General features: G+C 44.9%; 6 protein-coding genes across 7 annotated transcripts; all 6 read right to left on the bottom strand.

Moving 5' to 3' along the window:
- Positions 1-33: 33 nt before the first annotated feature.
- On the bottom strand, positions 34-3,436 carry BDCG_07982 (peroxisomal membrane protein). The gene is made up of 3 exons (XM_045423758.1): positions 2,272-3,436; positions 1,655-2,140; positions 34-1,580 (listed from the first exon to the last, which is right to left on the bottom strand). The coding sequence occupies exons 1-3, from the start codon at positions 2,330-2,332 to the stop codon at positions 742-744; spliced, it is 1,386 nt and encodes a 461-aa protein (XP_045272620.1). The 5' UTR covers positions 2,333-3,436; the 3' UTR covers positions 34-741.
- An 8-nt stretch (positions 3,437-3,444) lies between these two features.
- On the bottom strand, positions 3,445-6,314 carry BDCG_07981 (oxidoreductin). The gene is made up of 3 exons (XM_045423757.1): positions 5,768-6,314; positions 4,040-5,688; positions 3,445-3,961 (listed from the first exon to the last, which is right to left on the bottom strand). Exons 1-3 carry the CDS (start codon positions 5,876-5,878, stop codon positions 3,853-3,855), a joined length of 1,869 nt encoding a protein of 622 aa, XP_045272619.1. The 5' UTR covers positions 5,879-6,314; the 3' UTR covers positions 3,445-3,852.
- Positions 6,315-6,733: 419 nt separating this feature from the next.
- On the bottom strand, positions 6,734-8,669 carry BDCG_07980 (2-hydroxyphytanoyl-CoA lyase; the record flags this gene model as incomplete). The annotated part of the gene is made up of 2 exons (XM_045423756.1): positions 6,734-8,296; positions 8,418-8,669. The coding sequence occupies 2 exons, from the start codon at positions 8,667-8,669 to the stop codon at positions 6,734-6,736; spliced, it is 1,815 nt and encodes a 604-aa protein (XP_045272618.1).
- A 482-nt stretch (positions 8,670-9,151) lies between these two features.
- BDCG_07979 (peroxisomal targeting signal-1 receptor) lies at positions 9,152-11,851 on the bottom strand. The gene is made up of 3 exons (XM_045423755.1): positions 11,446-11,851; positions 10,773-11,347; positions 9,152-10,691 (listed from the first exon to the last, which is right to left on the bottom strand). Exons 1-3 carry the CDS (start codon positions 11,614-11,616, stop codon positions 9,563-9,565), a joined length of 1,875 nt encoding a protein of 624 aa, XP_045272617.1. The 5' UTR covers positions 11,617-11,851; the 3' UTR covers positions 9,152-9,562.
- A 112-nt stretch (positions 11,852-11,963) lies between these two features.
- Positions 11,964-13,902, bottom strand: BDCG_07978 (nucleic acid-binding protein). Its single transcript, XM_045423754.1, has 3 exons — positions 13,740-13,902; positions 13,278-13,658; positions 11,964-13,177 (listed from the first exon to the last, which is right to left on the bottom strand). Coding segments are annotated over exons 1-3 (906 nt in total). The 5' UTR covers positions 13,742-13,902; the 3' UTR covers positions 11,964-12,654.
- A 156-nt stretch (positions 13,903-14,058) lies between these two features.
- On the bottom strand, positions 14,059-18,959 carry BDCG_07977. Of its 2 annotated transcripts, XM_045423753.1 has the most exons (9): positions 18,600-18,926; positions 18,032-18,507; positions 17,648-17,960; positions 17,151-17,568; positions 16,855-17,077; positions 16,766-16,797; positions 15,936-16,706; positions 14,993-15,796; positions 14,059-14,824 (listed from the first exon to the last, which is right to left on the bottom strand). In XM_045423753.1, the coding sequence occupies exons 3-9, from the start codon at positions 17,770-17,772 to the stop codon at positions 14,561-14,563; spliced, it is 2,637 nt and encodes an 878-aa protein (XP_045282380.1). In that variant the 5' UTR covers positions 17,773-17,960; positions 18,032-18,507; positions 18,600-18,926; the 3' UTR covers positions 14,059-14,560. The 2 variants fall into 2 exon arrangements, with proteins under 2 accessions (XP_045282380.1, XP_045282379.1); XM_045423752.1 differs by having other exon boundaries at positions 17,648-18,507; positions 18,600-18,959.
- Positions 18,960-23,145: the final 4,186 nt, after the last annotated feature.

Genomic DNA, 23,145 nt, shown 5'->3' with positions numbered 1-23,145 from the left:
GAGAAAGTTTCGTGCGCTGGAAATCATAAGTATTCAGTGCTCAGATATATTCATGAATTGAAGAACCTGATATATTTCCTGTGCCCTAGGATGGCAGTCCAATGGACACCTTTCATCAAGTGTTTTTAATTATTCTGCGGGGATCATCGTGGAAAAAGAACCTAAATGTTTGTGATACTACAGGTAGGTAGGTAGGGCAAGGCGCTTCGTAAGAAGAAAAATAGAGAGAAAAGAAATATCAAAAATATTTGAAAGACACTGAATTTCCTGGATTACTTCCAGCCGGCTTTCATCATCTCACGTTCTCTGTGATGGCTTCTAACATACATACCTAGGCATCTAGGCACCTAATAAATACCACATGTAGTAGGGGGGGTAAACTAAAACTTATGAAAGAGGGAAAGGAGACGCGTAGATAGACATGACGCATATAAGAATGATTACAAAGCCAGGGGATATTGGGCTGGGGCCTGGGGGACGGGACGACAAGGATAAACAGAAGCCCAAAAAAACGCCGAAAATATGTAAGTTTGAAAGAAATAGATTAAGAGAAAAGACAAGGGCCAATTCCGGGCTTAGCTACCCACTACACCGAAAAGAGAGATAGAGAGAGTAGAAAGGAATAGAAAAGAAACGAAAAGCTGGCTTAGCCCCTGAGGCCCTCCCAAATCAAACCCATTTAAAGAGGCCAGAAACTATCAAATCGGGTAATATATTAAATTTTATTTTTTTCAATCAATCTCAAGAATAGAAAGTACTCTTCTGGAAGCTCTCAGGGGAAACATCTCCCATCTTGCCATTAATCACGGGCTTGGCATTGGCTGCCTTCAGGCTATTTGCCCGCTGCTTCAGCTGCTCGTCGGCGGCAGCACCCCCAGCGCCTAACAGGGTATTACTCCTGGACGCAGATAGAGACGATGGCGCAGACGCGGCATTAGCACCCGCTGTGATAGCCTGTTGCTGCGGTTTTCGCTGGATGGTTTCTAAGTAAGGGCTTGGTAGGTATCCGACGGTACCATCACGGGCCCTGCACCGCCACCACTCTGACGGGTTCCCCATGGGATCCGATCTACTAAGGACAGCGACGAGATCGCCCTTTTTCACGGCAAGGTCGACGCCGGCGGTGTTCTGGGATTCGGGGGTGTAGTCGTACATGACGCGGCAGAAGTCGAGTTTCGAGGGGTCAATGGCATTTTGTTGTAGATTGCCCGGGAGCGGTTCGCCGTTCGGGCCGATCATCATGTTGCGCTTGGCTTCGAGTTCTTGTGAGCGGGCGAGCGTGCGGATGAGCTTGCCCATGAGGTAGGGGAGGCCAAAGACGGCGACGAGGAAGAAGAAGAAGGGCTTCTTGGAGGGGCGGGGAGGGGCTGAGGAGCCGTCGGGGAGGGTAGACGGCCTCTGGCCCTTTCCTGTGAAAGCGGCAAATGAGGATGGGGTGAGTGATGTGGCGTCCGCGGGAGGTGGGCGGCCGGTGAGTTTTGCGATGAGAGTTCTGAACCATCTGAGGATAGTAAAGATACCTAGAACGGACCCTAGGGTATTTCGTAGGTTGCCAAACTGCTCTGCAACGGATACCATGGCTAGAAGAGTTTCCCGTTAGCCAGGGGTCTATAAATTTATTACCCACAAATTAAAGGGAATCAGGAAGACATACCAAAAAAGGAGCTATGGGTTGCCATGTAGGTGCTCTCCAGCATCTGCGCAAACCCTCCAAATGCACCCACAATACTCTCAATGAGCTGGAATGTAGCTTGCGTACTCTGATTAAAGGAGTTTGTCAAGCTGTTTGGGTCTCCGCCTGGTGGCATACCGCCGTACATGCCACCGTATCCACCCATGCCACCCATTCCACCATACATACCCCCGTATCCTCCCCCATATCCGCCATACATCGATCCCATACCCCCTAGTCGCGAGTATGGCGATGAGTAGCTATTATAACCGCCATAAGTACTCCCATATGGGCTTTGGCCTAGTCGCGACGCACCATATGGGGAATAATTCGATGCCGTCTGGTTAACGACAGAATTAAGGGAGGTAGGTCGTGAAGGGAGATCTGGGGCAGAGGAGGTGGTCGTTGAGGGAGAGGTGGAGGAGGTAGTAGAAGTATTGTTGGGTAGAGGGCCTGCCACCGCGGAAGCTGTTCATCCCGCAATAAAGAAAAAACTGTTAGCCACGCATTGCCTCTAGGTAGAGCGTAGAGATAGGCAACAAGCCAAAAACGAATTCTTTCCTCTCGGGGGGGGTTTGGAAGAGACAATGGAAACTTACCAGCAGCGACAGCACCCGCGCCGGCTCTCTCCCACGGCTTTGGTGGCGAAACCGATGCCATTCGTGCTACGTCTACACGCACTCACGGCTTGTGAAAACCTCTATGTCACCACTCGGTAGTAGTCGATGATACAAGACGGCCTCTCTATATCGTGGACTCGGGGTGGAAGCGATGTTTGGGGAAGAGCGCCAAGCTCGGTAGGTAGCTCTGCAGCACCAAGGAGAAGGGCGTATTGGCAGGAAAGATCCGAAAAGAGCTTGTAAAACGCCGGCTTTCTTGACTCGAGATTCCGGGAATGATGGTGCGCCGCTGCGCGGGAAGTAGACAGTTTGACGTGGAGGGTGGAATGAATATTTGGAAGATGCAGAAAAGCTGGAGGAGATGTTTTTGCCCACGAATGCGCGTTTGGCCGAGGATGGGGAGGCGGGATGAGTCAGCAGGGCGGGGCGGGGAGAGATTTTCGGGAGCTTGCGAGCCGAGGATGTTGACGGCCGACGGGGAAGACCATATTGGAGGAGGTAGGTGTATCGAAGACGCAGGGAATAAATGGATGTATAGAGAGGATAATAGTTACTAATATGCATTGTTGGGTCTGTCAATCAACGCCGCACATGCTGCATATATATCGTTATATTGGTTTATAACGTCCTTCACACCCGCCGTCAGGTGCAATTCTTCGCTGGTTCTTCCTGGAAAATCGCAGCCTCAGATCACATGTCGCGCCGCCACCCAGCAACTTTTAACCTGATAGCATCTGAAAGTTGCCATACGAGGGGTGATAGCCAGGATGCGCTTGATACAGGGTTAAAGGAGGCCTTGAAAAATATATTGGGCTAAAACTATTCGCGGCGATGATATATCCGATGTCTTTCCACTATTGGACTACAAGGGGAATCTTCGACGTCCCTCCAGGTGAGGATATCCTAACTCCTCAAACCTTACTCCAACACATGAAAAATGACAAGGCTAATAGCACGGATATGGCAGGGAGGGATAAAATGAGTAATACCCCTTGACGACGGAAGTTACCCACTCCTTAGCTCTACAAATGAATAGAAAGTTCCACATGTCTATGGGAAATAGGGTTTACGGCCGAAGCGTCGAAGTAGAAAAAATAGGTAAGTAGGCATTATAAGGTTTACTCTAAAAAACCTCAGAATGAAAATGAGGGAGGAAAATGTTGCGAACAATTAATTGTGGATGGAGAAACCCGGGTGGTGAAGAATTTTATAAGGAATCAAAAAATAGAATATATATATATACATATATAAAATATAAGAACTGTCCAATATAATGCTCCAACGCCTGGTGCTACATACTCCATGTACTCGTACAGCTATACGTGTTGTGGAAAGTTGTCGGTAGTACGTATATATGCATCAACAACAGAGACAACAAAAGTAACAAGACACATGTGTCTAATTTTGGCTTCTCGCCGCTATATTGCCCCTATGGAAGGGAACTTGGAAGAAAAATGACTGACGGGGTATGTGATAATGATAGCACAATGTTCCATTTCAGACTGCAACAATGGACATTTACTCCATACATATTTGTATATGAGCTCGTCCAGTGCACTTCTAGAGTTCATCGCGACGGGGGAAACGGAATTCCCACGAACGGGGAGGGACGGGGACTCCAAGCCAGAAATTCCACAACCGGCTGAGCTCCATGATGAGGATTTTCCATCTGCATCTCACATTAGATACGTTACTGTGAGTTGTCTCTGCGGTGGGTTGAGAAAAGGATATGGTGTTGCTAACTTACGCTATACCAGGAAACTTAATCCAACCATTAAGCACATATAAATACGTCCGCCACACCACTTCGAATTCCTCTCGGAAAACATCCATGATACTATCTTCTTGCTTTTCCTTTGTATAGCCGGGATTAGAAGTTGTCCTCTGCGCCCACTCGTCATCATCGTCCTCTAGATCCTCTACCGAGAGTCGCTTGTGATCTTGCTTCTGATCTTTGCGCGATGGATTAACCTTCTCCTCGCCCTGGCCATCACCTTTGTCAGATTTAGGCCCAGCAGGCGAGAGTGGAGAGGCCTTCGGGAGGGTCGTATGAACAGGCAGGTTACCCTCTGTGCCAGATACTATCGCTTGCTCAAAGTTCTGCACAGCAGTGATACTATGCGATACCCGCCCAAGCGTATTGATAAGAGCCACCAACTCTGTTCGCCGCAGAGGCGGGTTTTCGCCGTTCTTCGTCTCGTCAAATTCGAACAAGATCTTCAGCGCCGCGCCGTACCCAGCGGTCTGCAACTTACCCCATAGTCGACACTTGTCACAGCCAATGCAGTCCATGAGCCGACTGACATTGCGGAAGCGGTTGCGGAAATCCTCCTTGAGGCCATTGGCAGCCTCATCGCGGAACATGGTGGTCTCGTCGAAGATCTTTGGCTGGGATGAAACAGTGTCGGCAAGTGAGAGGACCTTCACCCTCGTATCGAAATCCTGTGGCGGATCACTGTTACAGAAAGAGTATGCTTGTAGAAGCTTTTGGATCTTGGACACGGCGCGAACAAGGACCGCGAAGTTGAAGTAAAGGTTCGAGATACGCTCCGGGTGGTCGTGGAGACGTTCCCTGTAGCATTGGACATTGGGAAGCCACTGTCCGGTTTTTTGATTGAAGTAGTCCCAGCACAAATGTGTCGAGATGGATGCATGCATGCCGCTGATTATTCTGTGGAAGACCCGCTTCTCTATGCACTCATCGTCTAGAGGATAGGGCTCATTCCGCGACGCAGCGGTGACAACTTGGTATCGTCCATGCTTGTCTAGGACACTCTTGAAATCCTTCGCCGCCTGGAGATTACTAAGCGGGGAATTACGGGACGATTGAGGTTGTGACTTGGGGAGTGGCTTCAAGAAGCAATTCTCCCTATATATCGCATCCCAGACATGCCTTGCCCCTTCACCCCCGTAACCCGTAAATCTCTCAGGATTATCCAGTAAACTAACGTAATCTCCTTTCGCCGTCGCGCCCTCGTCCTCTGGAACACAGTAGTCGCGTTGATCGCACTCGTCATCATACTCGACAACACAGGACTCCCCAACGTCCTCGCCTAGCATACCTTGGAGTGGTTTCTCCTTTGGCCGTTCCTGCTGGAGTTTTTTTCCCGGATGTCCCGCCTTGGGGCCTTCCAGCTTGCTCAGCTCCTCTGCACGCCAGATGGGAGGAATATCATCTTCTGAATCCAAAATGTTAACGGCGCAAGCAATATTCCCGCACATTCCCACATCGTCAGACCAGAATGGGCATTGTTTGTTAAACAGGTTCAGACGGTAATAAGAGAAAAAGTCTGTATCGTGAGTGATGGATTGGACGAGCGGGGCGATTTTGTCGTTGACAGCATCGAGGGTGGCGAAGGAAGCGCAAGCATCTGTCACGGTTGCTTTTGGGTCGATCTGCTCGAAGGAAGGCTTGTTAAACATTTTATTCTCTTTCATGAGAGGGATTCATTGCAGCCAGAATACGTCAACTTACCGCACAAGCACTAGGAGGGTGAGCTCTTGCTTTAGAAGCATGGCTGTCCGCTCTAACTGGGCTTAACCAGGTAAAGACTGCCAAGTAGAATAGTTGAGAAGCGGAACGCATCGTTTGTTGTTCCTGAGGATGTGTGTTTAAGTGTTGGCTACTTCATAAGGATAACGGCCAGGTGTGCAGTGTATATATCTAAGCTGTGTGAGCTGATTGATTACCAATCCGTCTGGGTTGAGTAGGATATGAAACGAAAGCTTTTGTAGAATCTCTATAGTTTTCAAACGAAAGACAAGAATGGATGGAATTAAGTAGATCAGGAACGAGAAGTATTTAAAATAAAAGGGAGCGTATGCTGTGTGGATAGTTGGTCTTTAGTAAATATACAACTTCAAAAGTTGGTTGGTATAGGAAGGTAAGTGACCAACATGCCAAAGTAAGGACATGGAAAATGAGAAAACACAGAAACGGCTAGAAGCCACCTGTCAACTGCCCTGGTTTTCACCCTTTTTCCGTCCTAGCACAGAGATAGATTGTTATGTCGCGATATCAACAAGATTGCAAGGTGGCCGCAGATCTACAACGAACGGCAGCGATGCGAGCTTACTAAGCAATCAGATTAACTCTGTTAGCGGAATCGCGGGGATTGAACCTTCCAAGGTTCCAAATGATCTGATCAGTCATGTGACATCATCTCCCCCCTTTTACAAAGGCAGGTTCTATCTTGTAGGCTACTTGGGCAAAAGAGCTCAGTCACCACCAGCGCACTGCTGGTAGAAGGGCCGATCAACCCGGGACCCCCAACATATCTTGATAGCATGGAATGATCTCCAGGGACAGAACGGACATGGTTAATATAGAGAGGAATTTATTCAGTATGACACTGGCATAGATCATAATTACATGAACCCACCCACCCACACATTAACTAGCAACTCAAACAATACATGGTAAGTAACGGAGTAACAACCCTCACAGTTTTGCCGGAGTCCCCTTCTCCTGGGTCGCCTGCCACCCAAACTGTATCGACTGCCCAATCCCTGGCTCCACAATCACATTGACAATCGTAACCTTCTCATCCTCCAAAAACCCTTCCCTTGTCGCCTTCTCCAGCTCCTCCTCTGTCCGCACAAAGTATCCCCGCCCGCCGCACATCGCCGCAAGATGTTCGTAGCGCGTTTCATAGAGCAGACTCGTCGATCGCAGCCCGTTCTTCGCATTGGCCTCATTGACGGTCTCATTCTGTAGAGACTTCCACTCGTCCTCTGTCTTCGTGTCGCCATGGTAAATGCCCGAATTGTTCATGACGAAGATTAGCGCGGGAATACGGTGGCGCGCAAGAGTTTCGACTTCCATCGCACTGAACCCGAACGCACTATCGCCTTCCAGTGCCACGATCTTCTTTGGTTTCGGTGCATTAGTGCTGGCTGGTGATGATGGGATATTGTACGCTGCGTGCGCGGCGACGATGTAGCCTAACCCGACTCCCATCGTAGCATATGTTCCCGCATCAAGGCGTTGCCGCGGGTGTTCCAGCGGGAAAGAGGAGCGTGAGATGTCCATTGTGTTAGCGCCTTCGGAGACATAGACGATGTCGCCCTGTTCCGGCGGCGAGAGGGAGTTTAGAGTAGTCTTAATAATGTGATAGGCACGTTGGATGGTTAAGAATTCGTTGGGTTTAGTAGGTTGAAGGGCCTTTTGTTGTGCAGCATTTTCGTTTTTCGTAGCAGAGGCGGCGAGGAGGGATGGGTATGAATTTGGCGATGTAGCGGATGCAGGCTTATACTGCCAACCGGACAGAGACGAGAGAAGCTGCTGAACTACCAAGTTGATGTCACCAACTATCCCCAGCTCCGCATCTCCAGCATTGTGTCCGATCTCCTGCGCGTTACTATCCACCTGGATAAGCTTGACGGAGCGGGACCAGCGGGGTGTTTCTCCAAAATGGAGAATCCAATTCAGCCGGGCACCGAAGAGAAGAACGACATCTGCATGTTTCAATGCTGTGCTTCGTGCGCTCGATGTGTTAAGTGGATGCGAATCAGGTATCATTCCCTTACCCATCGGGGTTGGTAGGAAGGGTATGCCCGTCCTCTCTACAAACTCGCGGATACAAGACTCCGCTCGTGCATATGCTGAACCCTTCCCAATAACGATGAGCGGTGCACGTGCTGCTTGTAATAACTGCGCCACCTTCGATACAACCGCTGGATCACCGCTGGGTTTAGGCGGAGGTGGGACAAGAGTATGCTCGGACGGCGGCAATGCAAATCCCGCGGCAGTTTTCCCTTGAATCAAGTCTGCAGGGAGATCGATAAAGGTGGGTCCTGGCCTGCCATACCAACATGTTCTATATGCGTTCCGAATCGCACTGGTCACTGATTCTAGCGATGGAGGCCGTACGGAAAGCTTGGTGTGCGGCGTGAGGAGTGAGATGGCATCCATTTCTTGAAAACCTCCCTTAGTTATCATGTGCGATTCCACTGACCCGGCCAGGACGAGTAGTGGGAATGTGTTTACAGAGGCATTTCCGATCTAGAATTCATGGTTTTAAACAACTACTCGTTAGCGTTCAAGGACCCCCCAGTATCGCAATAGTAGAAAATTCATCCACGACACTGAATGTAGTAACGGAGGGAAGAATCCATCGACTCACCCCAGCCATGGCATGCAAAACTCCCGGCCCACCCACAACCAAGCACACTCCAGGTTTGCCTGACATGTACCCATAAACGCTTGCCGCATAGCTGCAGGCTTGTTCGTTTCTAAACGCAATAAACCTAATACCCAGATTGATCGCTGCCTCCGCGATTTCCACCACGGGGATGCCGACAATGCCGAATATGACGGTGACTCCCAAGTTGTGAAGAGAGCGAGCGATTATTTGGGCGCCGGTTAGAGGTGGCATTTCTTTTGCTTTCTTTTCCTTCTAAAACCGTAATTCCACTCCTTGCGCACGTAGTTTTCCTTTCAATTCGTCGTTTCTCTGGTGAGCAGGAGCTGTGTAGATTCGGTAGTTAGATTGAGTGAGAGCCGGGGAGCGGGGAGCGGCATAAATAAGCTTGATTGGGCAGTTAACACGGAACAGTTCCCTTCCTCTCTCTCTCTCTCTATATTGTTGCTTTTGATGAAAATATAGAAAATTCCAGGACAGAGACGATTAAAATGAGTATATTCGTACCGGCCGAGATGGCGCTGAGTCTTGATCAAAATGGTGGAGAAAGCTGTTCGGTTGGGATTTTGTGACGCAAGAGCTAGAGACTTGAGGAGAGCTTATTATTAACTATTTACAAGTGGTTGGGATTGGCCGGTCAAAACATAAAACAACCCCAAGAGGAACGTACAGCAGTGATTGAAAACAGTTTATTCTATGATATGAGGATGTACAGCCGGAACAACTATGTATATTTTTGCCTTTTATTTTTTATGTTTGATCAAAATTGTTTGCGCATATCTCAGCCCGAAACACGGCTAACAAACTCGATAAGCCAAGCAGGGATAAAGATCGGTTATAGCTCGTGGATCTATATGGATTATTATTATTCGTAAATAGCACATTTCTGGTATAAGAATGGATCAACTATGGATGCATTGCATGAGTAAAGGTAGAACACCTTATAGCCCAGCGGGCAATGGGATATCCAAAGAGCGCTGGAAAAATACGCTCATGTGGAGGGTCTTGACATTGCATGCGAGGCGCAAAATATACCTCTCTCATATTCTCCAAAATATCATACCTCATTTCAAACGTAAGACAATCAACTAACTCATCCTTCCCTCCCTTTCTAGTTTACTCAATATCTAAAACTCAAATTCCGATCTGAATACGGACACATCCATCCCGCTAACTACCAAATCACTCAAATCCCGCCGACCCATCTGGCTAAACACACGTCGAAGCGTATCATACAAGTTCGTGCTCTGATTCTGTGAAATGTGAATCATATGCTCCAGCTGCGCCTCGTCAACGCCATCGCCCACAATGTCCCTGGCACGTTCCCGCCCTTCATCCTCCACGACTTTGTGCATCGACAATGCTCCAAGCAGATGCTGCGCGGCTTCCGGATAGCAGCCAATATTAATACAGGAGACGCCTAGATTGTACCTAGCACGGACGAAGTTGGGGTTTATAGTCAGGGCCTTCTCATAGGCTTCGATGGCTTCCTCGGACCGGCCGGAGTTGGCGAGCGTAGCCCCGAGGCGGTTCCAAAGAAGATGCACCTGGTCCTTCTGGTTGGAAATTCCAGATTCAGTGGATGCAAGGGCAGCGGTGAAACAATCAACGGCTTTGCTATATTCTTCTGCGCCATAGAAGAGGACTCCTAGGCCAACTTGGACGTCTGGGTCCATTTGCTCGCCTTGTGGAGAGAGCTGCGCGGCCTGGATGAAGAGGTCTGTGACCCGTTCGTGTAGAATGTGTCGATCTGTGAAGCTCAAGTCACCATCTCCTGAGAGCGTGCTTGGATCGACGAGTTGAGGATACTTGACTGATAGCCAGCGTTCGAGGGTGCGGTAAGCAGTCGAGTCGTAGCCTTCGTTCGTATACGATACGGCAAGGCCCATGAGAGCATCGAGGTTATTGGGATCGAGTTTCAAGGCTTGTTCTAATGCGCGGATGGCGGGGCTTTCCTTTTCATTCTGAGCCTGAGCAGATCCTAGCATCGTCCATGCTTCGACGTGTTTGGGATCCTTCTGCACCGCAGCTTCGAACGCGAGAGCAGCGAGAGAAAGGTTACCGCCTTCTCTCATGATACGCACGCCTTCTTCGAAGGGGTTATTGACTGATTTGAAAGCATTCTCCTCTTCGAAAAGGTAGTCGCCCATATTGGGGTCTCTAGAATGAGTGTTCAGAGTACTATCAAAGTGATCCCATTCACTGAAATCGCCCAGGTTCATATTATCGAAATTTAGGTCTTCGTCGACCAGTTGTCTGCGAGCTGCAGTCTCAGCCTGTATGTTCTTCCATATATCTTCAAAACGTCCGAACTCATCAGCCTCGGTGTGGACTGACCTATCGACCTCATTTAGCTCGGCCTCTATCGCCGCATTTGCTTCTGCATCCTCATCCTTCTGTCCCGACGCAGCAATCTCTGCAAATTGTGCTTCCCAGTTTTCATCGTCTAGCTCTACCATCCTTCCTTTCCCTTTATCTTCCTGTGCTGATTGCTGTGGTGGGTGATGATGTTGCATTCCCATGCCGTATGGCTGGCCCATCATACCCATGTGTCCAGAGTTCATACCGCCAAATCTCATCATTTGCGGTTGATATGAGCTCATCATCGGCGCGGACGAAGTAGCCGGGGCCGACGTTCCCTGCATACCATTCCGGTTTTGCTGCCGGAAGAGGGCAAACTCTGCTGAATTGAACTCGGGACCCCCAGGGAACGCTCTTCCCATCCCTGGTTTAAAGGCAGCTTCCATCCTTGCCTGTTCACCATGGTCGAACTCCGCGGCCCAGGCGGGTGAGCCCGTTCTTGGTGGCGCAGTTTGGAAATTTTCTAGTTCACGTCGCATTTGCTCCATGGCGAATGGTTGCGCCGGGCCTTGTGGCATCTGGTCACCTTGTTGGAGGAACTCATCCATCATCTATCAATGATTTTTTGTAAAGCAAACGAAGTTAACAAATCTGTACAGAATAATATGTATAATTTTTTGGCGTATACATAAGGGGATATGGTTTTTACCTTGTCCTGGCCTCCCATCATCCCCCTCGAGCGCATGCCCTCCTGTAGGCCGCCAGGACCCCGCCCAACGAGTCTATCTCGTTGTAGCGATTTATCATCCTGAACATGCTTTGTAAATTGTGTTAAGGGATTGCCTGCTGTCGAGCACTCAGGCCCGCTGAGGAAAGACATGTGTTCGAGATCGATATGCACGACGACGGATAAAATACGGGGGTATAGTAGGTTAATGATGAATGACAGCACGTGGGTCGTGCCGGACGAGTCGACTGACGGCGTAGAAAAGGTGGAGGAAGTGGCGTGAGTATAGATAATTTATATAAAAAAAAAGAAGAAGAAGAAAGTAAGCAAAGACGGGGAGGTTGAGAGAATAGGATATGTTGATATGTTTATATTGAGTCGGGCTCGAAGGTATTTGCCTTTTTTGCATTGGAGCAGCAGAGCCCGATAAGGCAACATCCTCGGGTGTTTCAAACATTACCAGATTACCGGCAAGCTGACATCGGTACCGGTGGAACGGCCAATGATTGGTTCGTCAACCAAATTTGTGTTGAGCTCATGCGTAGCATACAATACCGTACATTACTCGTGTTAATCAGCGAGCCATTAGTCAGCCATCTTGAGTTTTCATGTGGAAGGGTCAAAACATGTTTTGCCCGATGGAGGAATATTAACAAAAGCATCGATTGTTTTGTTGTTCATTCTTCAAAAGAGGAGACTAAGACCATATTACTCAAGCCATATTATTCTAAAACCACAAAATAGTAGTCCGCCTGTACTAATAAAACAATAAAATAAGGCAGAAAAAAGATGAGAAAAGCAAATTTTACAAAAGACTCATGAACAGCCGTACATGCAAGTATAATTTACAATTTTAGAAAGAAATACAGTGGAGAAAGAGATGAAAAAGGGCGTGGGGGCATGGAAAGTTGAGAACCAGGGAGACAGAAGGCTAAAGGTAGTTAAGGATAAAGAGGTTGACAGGGAAAAGAGAAAGGAGAACGAAACATGGGAGGACCCATCTTGTTCCTTTTCCCGCGCCCCAACAATCCCATGATCAAAATCGATGCAACAGATAGAACGCCCATAGTACGTAAAATATTACACTAGACACCTGTGCATGCCCCCATTCTCAGTTTACGGTAATGTATGTATCCAGAGCTTCATTCACTTTTTTTTATATAAAAAAAAATATATTGCGGGTAACCGACTCTACCGTGTGGATTCAGATACGGATTCAGAGGCAGATTCAGAGGCAGATTCAGAAGTGGCCTCTTGGGTCTCAGCAGCCTCCGGGTCGAAGGGCTCCGAGGATCGGGGGCCTCTTCGGTAACCCGGCGTATCCCTGGTGTTGAGGCTGAAATCGATGCGAAGAGGACGTCCATAAGGCGCCTTGTCCTTGAGAAGCTCCATCCCGGCCTGGGCGCTCTCGACGTCCAGGAAGTCAGCGTGGGCAAATCCGCGAGGCCTGCCGGTTCTTTTGTCGACCGAGACGCGGACATCTTTAACGTTGGGGATATCCTTGAACATCTCATTCAATTCGCGATCGGTCATTTCAAAGGACAGGTTTCCAATGAAAAGGGTCTTTGTTGGTCCAGTAGCGCGTGTTTTGGGTTCAGTGCTACCGCGGGTCGAATAGTTGACAACGATCCTACGTCCTTCATAGAGGGACATATTCAACTCGGCAATTGCAGCCTCAGCAGCTTCAATAGAGTCGAACTGGACATAGGCAAAACTAAGCGAGGGGGTGTTAGATAGGACACGAAGCAAGCGCGCAGAAGAGATAATGGGTGACAATTGGGGGGAAAGGAAAAGGGGGGGGGGATAAAAGGTACCCTCTGCTCAATCCACGGCTGTCATAGACAATGCGAACTGAATGGATAGTTCCGAATTTTGCCAGATCGCGTTTCAAGTCTTCAGCGGTGACTTCGAAAAAGAGGTTGCCAACGTAGATGGTGTCATTGGGTTTGAGTGGCAGAACATCTTTCTTCTGATAACCGACACTTCGAGTATATTCCAGTCTGTCGTTCCTCCGATCATACGGTTCGCTCTGATAAGCAGAGTTGAAGTTCGATCGCTGCTGGAAAGCTACTTTGGGGGGCTGGGCAGTCAATCTCAGGAGCGATGGGCCAAGTGCAGCTAGAGTTCCGGGCTTAACGGCAAAACCAGTCGGAAATGCGCTGATTGCGCGGAATGCTACGTGTCTGAGAGAAATCCTGCTCCATCAAAGGTTTCTAATGAGCTTTCCTGAAAGGATATGAAGAAAAAGCGAGAGAAAAATGAAAGGGGTATCTCACATTTTGATTGGGGTGTAAAATAAAAATTATCACAACAATATACAAGTATATCACACAAAGGAAGATGCAATCAGAAGAATAAAAGAAACTTTTCAAAGGTTGACAAGGAGGGCGGGCGAGGGTGAGGATGAGGTTGGAAGAAAAAAAGTTGCATGGGCGAAGAAAAAAAAGTCGATAAGGTTGAGGTGAATTTAAGTTTGGGCTCCATTGGGTTAGCCTGGCTGACTACTCCGAGTACAACTGGGTCACGTGAATATAGTCGTCCCGTCTACGAGTACACCAAATCACTAACAAATACAATGGCTAGACGTCAGAAAAACCCGTAGTCATATATATAATATTCCCGTTGTGGCTATCAACATATTATACATATCCGACAAAAAAGCACATCAAGCATATCTAGCCCGTCACCCCCTTGGAAGTAGCTAGCATCAAAATTTCATCATATATAAATGGGGACGTCGAGCTCCAGACTCCAGACTCCATATTTCTTCCATTTCTCTTCTCAATTTCCCTAGTTCCTCAAGAAAACAGTATCCAACGTCCAATGCAAAATAATATCAGAAATAATATCAACATAAAATTGGTATATATACAAAAAAATACGTAGGCCAACACCAATACCGCCCATCGCAACCAACACGCACACCCACACGAACATATCAAAACCGAGCAAGCAAGGTCCAAAATTTATGGGGCCAAAATCCCACCCAGACCGGCCAATGCATGACGAAGATGCTCACTTTGTTTTCCTTTCCTTCATAGAGAAAATGGAAATTATTCCCAAATGAGCAACCCCCCAATAAGTGACAAGGGTTTAGTTATTCGCGCCCTCCGGCGTCGAAAATGTTATGCTGCATTGCAAATACTCTCTTGCCGCCTGTCGTTTCTGGACCAGTCTGCTCCTCCTGCGGTTGTTGGTTTGATAGATGCGATTGATGCTGCTGGGGTAGTGTTGCTGCTGGTGGCGGTGGGGTCGAGGATGGCTGTAACGGCCCTGGGGAGAAGCCTTGCATGTCAAACATAGGCCAGTTTTGGCTGTTCGAGTCCGTTGTGGCTGTTTGGACGTAGTTATCCCATGCATCCTACAAAGCACCGAAAGCGGGTGTTAGCAGGGGGAAAAGGGACGTGTCCGATTTTCAATGTTCTAAATAAAACGTAGATGCATGGAGAAAATGGGAAGTGGTAAAAGAAACCTGGAGAGGGGGGAGGCGAGGGGGTTAGGAATAGCAAAAGCTCGAAAAGACACATACCCAATACATATTGAAGCCTTGCATTGCCGGTATCTGGCCAAATATTCCTATACCCATGCCCAGGCCACTTGCTCCAGGCGACGGCAGCTGTGTCGGGTCAATCATTCCTCCCTGATTGCCACCGCCACCAAAACCAGAAGACGTATCAAATTTCATCGGATCAGTGTCACCAAACTGTGGTGAACCTGTCGAGCCCATCTGGCTCTGGTTTATCCCAGCGCTCAGTAGACCCAACGTCATAGCGGCATTTTCCTTCTTATCTTGCGGCTCAAACGGCCGCTCTTCCGTTGTTGATGCCGTCGATGGTCCCGCAATAGTAAACGGGATATTCCTGTCCTGTTCCTGCTGTGACTGGCTCGGGAATAACTTGCCCAACATCACATCCATGATTGCAGTAGCTCTCCACGCATCCACCGATCGATCTTTGACTTCATTCCAGATATCCCTGGACCTGCGCAACATCGCAAGTTCTTCCTGATATCTAGCTATTCCTGACGCAAATGAGTCGGTGGAGTTGCGGTCGGTGTGCCTGGTCCTTTCTTGTATTTGTTGGTAAATGTCGAGGGCTAGGATTGTACCAGCCATGAGGAAGTCATGAGTGCTGGTGGTAGTTATGTAGCCAACGGTGTGTTGGAAGCGATTGTCGGTTCTGGACGGTGTCTGGAGCATGTTTTGGAATCGGAGGAGTTCCATCGCACTGTCGATGCAGGCGCGGCGGGAGTACGCATATCGCGGGTTTTCTCGACCGCGGTTGAGGAATCTTCGATGGAGCACACATTGTGCTTTATGATAGATACTTACGATCTATAGTTTACATATTTAATTTCTCACTATTAGCCAAAATAAGGGTGATTGATGGGTTTCGTAAAGTTGCTGGAAGAGATAATAGAAGGCAAAAGAAGGGAAGGGGAAGAGGAAGACGTGAAGGTGACAGGAAACTTACCACAAATCTTGCCTTGGTAACGTATGGGGACTCATTGCACTCCTCGAGTGGTTTAACACTCATCCGTTCTGGAATCATATCATGGGCCTGGCGAAGTTGATGATCGAGGTCCATGACCTCTTCATACGAGCACCCCTTAACCTTCTGCGTCGTTTCCAGTAACCGCCCAAACGCGATTGCAATCCTCGTCTTGACAATTAGGAACGAGATCGGTGTCGGCTCATCGATGGGTCTTTCGGGCGGAAGGTTGACCGAATCTTCGTCGAAATCGGCATCATACAGGTTTCGTGGAAGCTCTGTATCGCAGTCCCCCGTACGAATCATAGAAGGAAGACCAACCTGGAAAGAAAGTAGGAGATCGGCCTGTCGAATAAACGCCCACAACCGCCTCCTCATCTCACCCTGGAAAACAGAAATATTGGGAAACATCTTTGCGTCGCGGTGATAACCCATCCGCATAGCCAAGCGAACTATCACCCCTATCAGAACCCATACCGACACTTCTGATTCGTTCACCTGTGAATAATCGCCGTGTAAGTGAAGAACAAGCGCGTCGATCAAGTAGCAATGCGGTTTTGTATAGTCGGCGAGGACAAGGCACTGAGCCATGGAGTTCCGGTACGTGGAAGCCATATGTAGGGACTTGCCTCGGAATTCTGGGGGCTCATCCGATCTACCATGATATGTTAGGCATGCGAGTCGCAGCATAGCAAAGACCATGCCAATCCAAACAAGGCTAGTTTTCGACGGATCTTCCCAATGGCGCTCGTACTGTTAGCCACTGTTAGTAGATATCTAAAATGCCATGATTTTGACTGTGGGGCCCTCACCTCTCTCTTGAAACTCGGAACATGGATAATATCTGGATGCAGGTTAGCAAGTGCATCAGATGTTATTTTAACTGGGATCAACGGCTTACGAGTAAATGGGTCATAGTGATCAAAATAGCGATTTATTAGTATATCAGTAGTATATCTCGACGGGAAGTTGGACAAAATCTCTTTCTCAGAGGGAGGTTTCATAGCCCCAAAAAGCAAGGGGGGTGCAGCAAAGTGCGGCTCATTATTCGCCGCTTCAATCTTCTCTACATGCTCCTCATATTGCTTCTTATGTGTTATGAAGTACTGCTTGACTTCCGATATCTGAAATATGGAAAATCAGCCATCTTAGGTTCACAGTTCAATCAAGAAACGGGGGGTGTCAGTATTCACTTACATCGTTAAGAACCATCATCCAATGCACTTCGCTGACATAGTAAGTCTTTTGCGATTTGGTATCAACCTTCATCACCCCAAATGACTTGGTTACCTGCTCTGTATCGCTCTCTTCCTCGCCACCGTCCATCTCATCACCAATGAGTTCCTGAGTATCTTGCCGCGATGCAGAGCTAGTGCTTTCTCCTGAAACCGCTGCATGTGCCGCTGTTGGTCCGGTGGATTGAGAGCCATTGGTCATGAGCGACAATACAAGCGACTCAAGTCGATCAATGCGACTCTGCATTCCATCAGGAGTCACGGGCGAATCCTTGCTGTTGACAGGTTTCTTCCGGGTCTTCGGCTGGGCGTACGTACACGAGGGGGCATCGCTGCGTTTCACGCAATTCTCGCAGGGCATGCCGCGGTTGCACTTCAGCCTGGGAGAGATCGGATATCAGACGAATGATCTTCCACGATACATGTATATATTTTTCGCTGCCGAATGATTAAGCTTACTTCCGACTTCTGCACGGTGCGCACGAAACCGGTACACGGTTCCGCTTCCTAACTACTCTGTATTGTCCTTCGGGGGAATGCGCGCCGATGCTCGACGAGGTGGTAGATGGAGGAGTTGGAGACATTTTTTTCGGGTTGGTTTGAGACGTGCGTCTCTGAGAGCTTCGAGTGACGCGAAAGGTATTGAAATACGGAGATAAAAGGCTACCAAGCCAGAAAGGGCAGGGGGTGTGTTGGGAGAAGTCTCAACAGAACAACTCGAGTATTTCTCAATTGTCACAGCTAGGATACTCCTACTAAAGTTGAATAATGACTTCAGAAGACCAAATGCACGTTAGATTTCCAGGTACCACGCCTTCGATCAGATGGATAAATATAGCTTACCCTCCCCCAGTATAGTCAGATTTGATACCAGAGGCGACCAAACTGCAAACTTTGAGAGGCTTCTCCAAACAGCGCCGCTTTCTCCCAGCGTACACCCGTTTTCTGCTTCACCCAGAAGAAGCCTAGCGACACGGTCTGCCACAGGTCCACTGGTTTCCCGCGGGCCAGTTCGAGCTGTGGTTGGGATGGTCGGGTAACGTGGTACTCTTTAGATTCTCCTCACCCTTTAAATTGGGGGCCAGATTTCCAAAATATATCCTTGGATAAAGTATAGCACAGGGTATCGAAGGAAAAGAAAGACAAATGAAGGAAAGGGTGACAGAGATGTATAGTGCAATAACGTGAGTTACGGAGTTCGGTGTCGACAACGAGGCTTTCCCTGCTTAAAACGACAGCCCACCCGTAAAACTATTCTCGGTAGAAAAGGCGGGAGAGTGATAGAAGGCGGTCGAGAAAGGAAAAATTGCAGGTCTGGTCTGAAAGAGACCAAGAATATCAGTGAAAAAGTTGAATTTCAAAGCGGGGAGGGAGGGAAGCTTGTTGAGACGGCATCGTTCGAAATATTTACCTTTTCACCCCCCCTACAAGCGGCGCGCTCAAAAAACTCGATCAATTGCCAACTTGTAACTTCTAGCCGCGGAAAGTTAGTCGAAGCGGTTTGACGGACCTATTCGCTCGACTTGAACAACAAGTGAGATTGCCGACGGTCAGAAGGGACGATACAGAAGATGAACACTAATTGTCAGCCAGATGGATGACTTTGTCCTGCTTGCCAACCACAATCCCTCCGAGCAAGGCTCCGGCCGCCTTTAGCGGCGAATCTTGGCTGGCGGAGCATTTTTGAGTGCCCGTAGCGTAGGCGGCACGCTAGCAGGAGAATTGTGGTTAGGACGGCCTCATACTGTGCTTGAAGCTGTGTGGTTCGGAAGAACATACGGCCGCTGGATAATAACGCGGCCGCTTCCGAATACGCTTACGAATGTAAAGGGGCCCTAGCGGCCACTAATTAGAATAGAAGGTGCGATCTTGCAGGCCCCATTCTGTGATATGATTGGTTGAAAAATGCACACCCCACGTGACCGCCCATAGTAACCCGGGACCCCCAACACCCCCGCCGGACCAGCTACCACAGAGTACTCCTCTCAGTGGCTCCTCTCAGTGGCTCCTCTTAGTGGCTTCTCTCAGTGGCCTCTTTTCTGGACTCACTCCTAGGGCTCATTCTTTCAAGGGCTAACTTCTAGGGCACACTGCTAGGATGTCTCTTGACGCTGTTTAATGTCCAGGATATTGTTGTAGAATAGTTGAAGGTTGTGTATTGATAGATCTATCTACAAGAACATAATATAGTGGTGGGTCACGTGATCTAGTGGGATTGCTAACCGCAACAGCTGTAACAGCCAACACCCTCTTGAGATAACAAGAATCACATACAAAAACACTCAAATCACCAAGATAGTCTGTCAAAATCAAATATAAATGTAAAATTAAACATTTCCAACTTTTACACCTGTAAGATCTAGCAAAATTATGAATTATGTAAATATCACAGTGTCTAGAAGTTTAGTAAGTTTATTCACTATTATCTGAGTGATGAGAATATATTCTAAATCAATAACTCTCTGATTCAACTGTTAATATAAAAAATGAAAATATGTATTAATATACTTACTTCAGATTAGACTGACTGTGTGACTGTGTCTGAGATCAGGATCAGAATTTTTGATAGTCTCATTATCAATTCAACAGATTTCATTACATAGTTCTAATATTAGATAGTAGTCTTATACTGTCTCAGTGAGACTTACTGTCTACTCTTATTACATTTTTCAAATAAGACTATGATTTCCACTTCTCAATTTAAATTATTTTTATTGATTTAAATGGCTTTAAATCTCATTTGAGTGTTATCAAAAAGTGTTACTTTTTAAAAAATTAAAAATAGTCTAAAAAAAACCTTAAAATGTCTAAAAATAGTAACTTTATGTCAAGAATGAAACTAAATGAGATCAAATGAGATCACTTTCTCATTTTTTTCAAGTCATGATTTCATTTTGAGATTTGATATATAGTCACTTTACATGTTTATTTAATGATTAGTCTCAGTAGAATTCACACTAAGAAATGTATGAGATCAGATTAAATGAGATCAAACATGAAATTTATAATCTCAGCGGTCAGTCTACTTCAGACTGTAATGACTGTTATCTTTATAAAATCTATAATATTCTTATTATCAGTGAGAATCTGTATTGAAGATGTAGTAATAAAGCTAAGCTTAATCATAAGATTTCAGATTTATATTACTTTGTAAATCATCTCACTAAGAGTCATATATTCAGTCTCATTAAAACTTAAAGATATATAAGATTACTTTACTGAATGTTATGAAATTAAGCTGTCTGTGAGCTTAAAAATGTAGTTAAATGTTAATTTTCTATTATTATTCAAGAGATCAGCTCAATTGAAATCTGAGTAGCTAAAGAGTAGATAGAAATCATCAGAGAAATCAGAGAGAATAAAAAGATTAGTAGAAATGAAAAGATTGATAGAAATAAATCTCTTATATAGACTGTATCTGTAGAAAATACTCAGATTTATAATCTCTTTTAAATAATGTATAACATGTAATAGAGTCTTTCAATATTAAGATGTTAAATCAATGTTTTATTGAGTGAGTAGTAAGATAGTGTGAGTGATATCAGAATGTGTTTTAACTGTAAGATATTATAAGTAATTCATATTATATTAATATCACTGAATTGTGAAATCAGTCTCTTTCTCAGATATAGAGAAATCATTAATGTAAAATTCATTCTTTATTAATATTTTAATAATAGCTGTATTATCAAGATAGAAATCTTTAATAAGATATTTAATATATTAATAATATATTAAATCAATTCTCTTATCTAAATAATTGATTTTCATACTTAAATACTTAGTTGACTAATGTAGATTCTTGACTTTCAATTTCTCACTAAGTATACTCACTAGCTAATCAGCATTCTCAGAAACTTTGAATATAATGTTAAGATTATTAATGTAGATTATTATATAGAAGTGATATTTGAATATATAATATCAAAGTACTGAATTATAAATACTGACTATAAATTCAAGATCACTTAACAGAGCTATTAAGTAATTATATCAGATCTTCACTGCAGAGTTCAGACTGTATAGACTACTCTTAACTGTACAGATAAGTGTTTTCAGTGAATCTGTCTCAAATTCAATGAATTATCTTATATAGATCTTTTTAATGAGATGCTTATACAGATATACTATTACTATATTCACTTAACAGAGTGTTCAACTGTGTAGTACTGCTATTATAAAAAGAATATAATTGATAGTATCAGTGATGATAGAAGTATAGATCTCTTCTCTAAAACTCTTCTTAAGTTAGTTATCATAAATCACTCAATGTGATTTTCTAAGAATATCATCAGAATTGATATTCAAATTCACAGATCTATCTTTCTTAAGAAATACTCAATAATCTGAAGTAATTAATTCACTTCTTAGAATATCAGATCTAGAGATTAAACTTTATATATTATATCTCTTCAGATTAATAATCTTGCATTGTATGAACTTCTTTTAATAATCTTTTACTCTCTCTAATCAAGATATAATATTCTTATAGAACTTCAGAAGATTATCTATAATAAGACTTAAAGTGTAAGTAGTCAGCAACTTCATGAGCTGTAATTATATGAAATTCAGATTATTAATATCAGAAGCATCTTCATTATCAATCAGATAAATATCAGATTTCAGTTTACTAGTATTATTAATGAATATCACAGATGTGATAACTGATTCTGATTTTTCAGTGATCAGAAATCTCACATTACTACTAATAATAATTCTATCAGATTCAGAATATCATAGATGATATATTAATATATCACTGAATTCAATAATGTGATAGAAATCAGCATATAAAGAGAGCTTATTCACAGACTTCTAAGATTCATATAAGTGAATAAAAACCTCTGTACTTAATCAGTGAAAATGCCTCACATTCAGCAGAGTATTTATAAGTGTATATTAAGAAATCTTATATGAACTTAGAATCACAGAAGTCTCTGCAGTAGAGAGTCAAAATTTTAAGTTATAAAGAACTGTAGATATGAGAGTATTATTAATTATTATAATCACTGTCTCTAGAATATCTGCTCAGAATCTCTTAGAAAGATTATCTTTTAAAAAAGCAGCTCTAATCTGTCTCATAATAGTGTGAATTTCATGTTCAGAAATGTCATTCTGATGTGATAAATGTAATACTGTTAATTCTCATTTAATATCATATAAATTCATAACTGTGTGTATATATGTAAATTAGAAAACATTATCAATATCAGTCTGTAGAAAAGCAGAAACTGTAATATGATAAAACTGAAGTGATGACTAGTTAGCAGTATTATGTAGAGATAGTTGTTTAAGAAGCTGTATAAGTGAGCTTAACTATCTTACTTAAATAGTGAGCTTGTAGACTACAGAGTTATTGTGAGAATATCACAGATATAATACTTAGTATACTAAGAAGATTGTATAAGATATGCAGTAACTCTTGTATATATTTCAGTAGAAGAAAAAACAAATTACTGACTTCTTTTATAAGAAGTCAGTATCTAGCTATTCTATATAGATAATAGATAAATACTCTTCTCTTATTTCATGAGTGAGAATAGCTGAAGTAATATCTCAGCAGTATCTCACTATCAAGAAAAAGTAATCTGCTGATCTTGTATAGAAGTGAGATTCTTATATTTATTAATCAGATCTTTCTATAATATATCTGAATAATATCATAGAGTGATTGAGAATCAGTTCAGAAGAAATGAAATCATTTATATAAAAGTAATAAGCTGTATAAAATCATAATAAGATTTTAATATAACTGAGAGTGTAATAATACTCTTCTCTTTAAGAGTATAGTCTCTATATTCTCAAGATTACTGAATTAGAAGTTATCTTTATTATATAACAATAGTTATCAACTGATTAACAGTGTATGTGCTGTATATAATATTGTGGTTCGGAAGAACGTACGACCGTCGGATAATCACGCGGCCGCTTCCGAACTACTAGCGTACGCGTATGAG

This window comes from Blastomyces dermatitidis, assembly GCF_000003525.1.
Source record: "Blastomyces dermatitidis ER-3 genomic scaffold supercont1.10, whole genome shotgun sequence".
NCBI lineage: Eukaryota > Fungi > Ascomycota > Eurotiomycetes > Onygenales > Ajellomycetaceae > Blastomyces > Blastomyces dermatitidis.
This window is presented reverse-complemented; position numbering and strand designations above follow the sequence as displayed.

Bases quoted from the DNA above. Each gene is read 5' to 3' on its own strand.
- BDCG_07981 (XM_045423757.1), bottom strand. From the start codon at position 5,878: ATGCGTTCCGCTTCTCAACTATTCTACTTGGCAGTCTTTACCTGGTTA. The intron at 5,689-5,767 runs GTAAGTTGACGT...TCCTTCGAGCAG, and splicing joins ACCCTCCTAGTGCTTGTGCG to ATCGACCCAAAAGCAACCGT. The intron at 3,962-4,039 runs GTAAGTTAGCAA...TGTGAGATGCAG, and splicing joins ATTAAGTTTCCTGGTATAGC to ATGGAAAATCCTCATCATGG.
- BDCG_07978 (XM_045423754.1), bottom strand. The intron at 13,178-13,277 runs GTACCTTTTATC...CCCCTCGCTTAG, and splicing joins AGCCGTGGATTGAGCAGAGG to TTTTGCCTATGTCCAGTTCG.
- BDCG_07977 (XM_045423752.1), bottom strand. From the start codon at position 17,772: ATGTCTCCAACTCCTCCATCTACCACCTCGTCGAGCATCGGCGCGCAT. The intron at 16,707-16,765 runs GTGAGGGCCCCA...AGTGGCTAACAG, and splicing joins TTCCGAGTTTCAAGAGAGAG to TACGAGCGCCATTGGGAAGA. The intron at 14,825-14,992 runs GTATGTGTCTTT...GGTGCTTTGTAG, and splicing joins AAGGCTTCAATATGTATTGG to GATGCATGGGATAACTACGT.
- BDCG_07979 (XM_045423755.1), bottom strand. From the start codon at position 11,616: ATGTCTTTCCTCAGCGGGCCTGAGTGCTCGACAGCAGGCAATCCCTTA. The intron at 11,348-11,445 runs GTAAAAACCATA...AATCATTGATAG, and splicing joins TGATGGGAGGCCAGGACAAG to ATGATGGATGAGTTCCTCCA. The intron at 10,692-10,772 runs GTCAGTCCACAC...TGCAGCTCGCAG, and splicing joins GAGCTAAATGAGGTCGATAG to ACAACTGGTCGACGAAGACC.
- BDCG_07982 (XM_045423758.1), bottom strand. From the start codon at position 2,332: ATGGCATCGGTTTCGCCACCAAAGCCGTGGGAGAGAGCCGGCGCGGGT. The intron at 2,141-2,271 runs GTAAGTTTCCAT...CGGGATGAACAG, and splicing joins CGCGGGTGCTGTCGCTGCTG to CTTCCGCGGTGGCAGGCCCT. The intron at 1,581-1,654 runs GTATGTCTTCCT...AAACTCTTCTAG, and splicing joins AACCCATAGCTCCTTTTTTG to CCATGGTATCCGTTGCAGAG.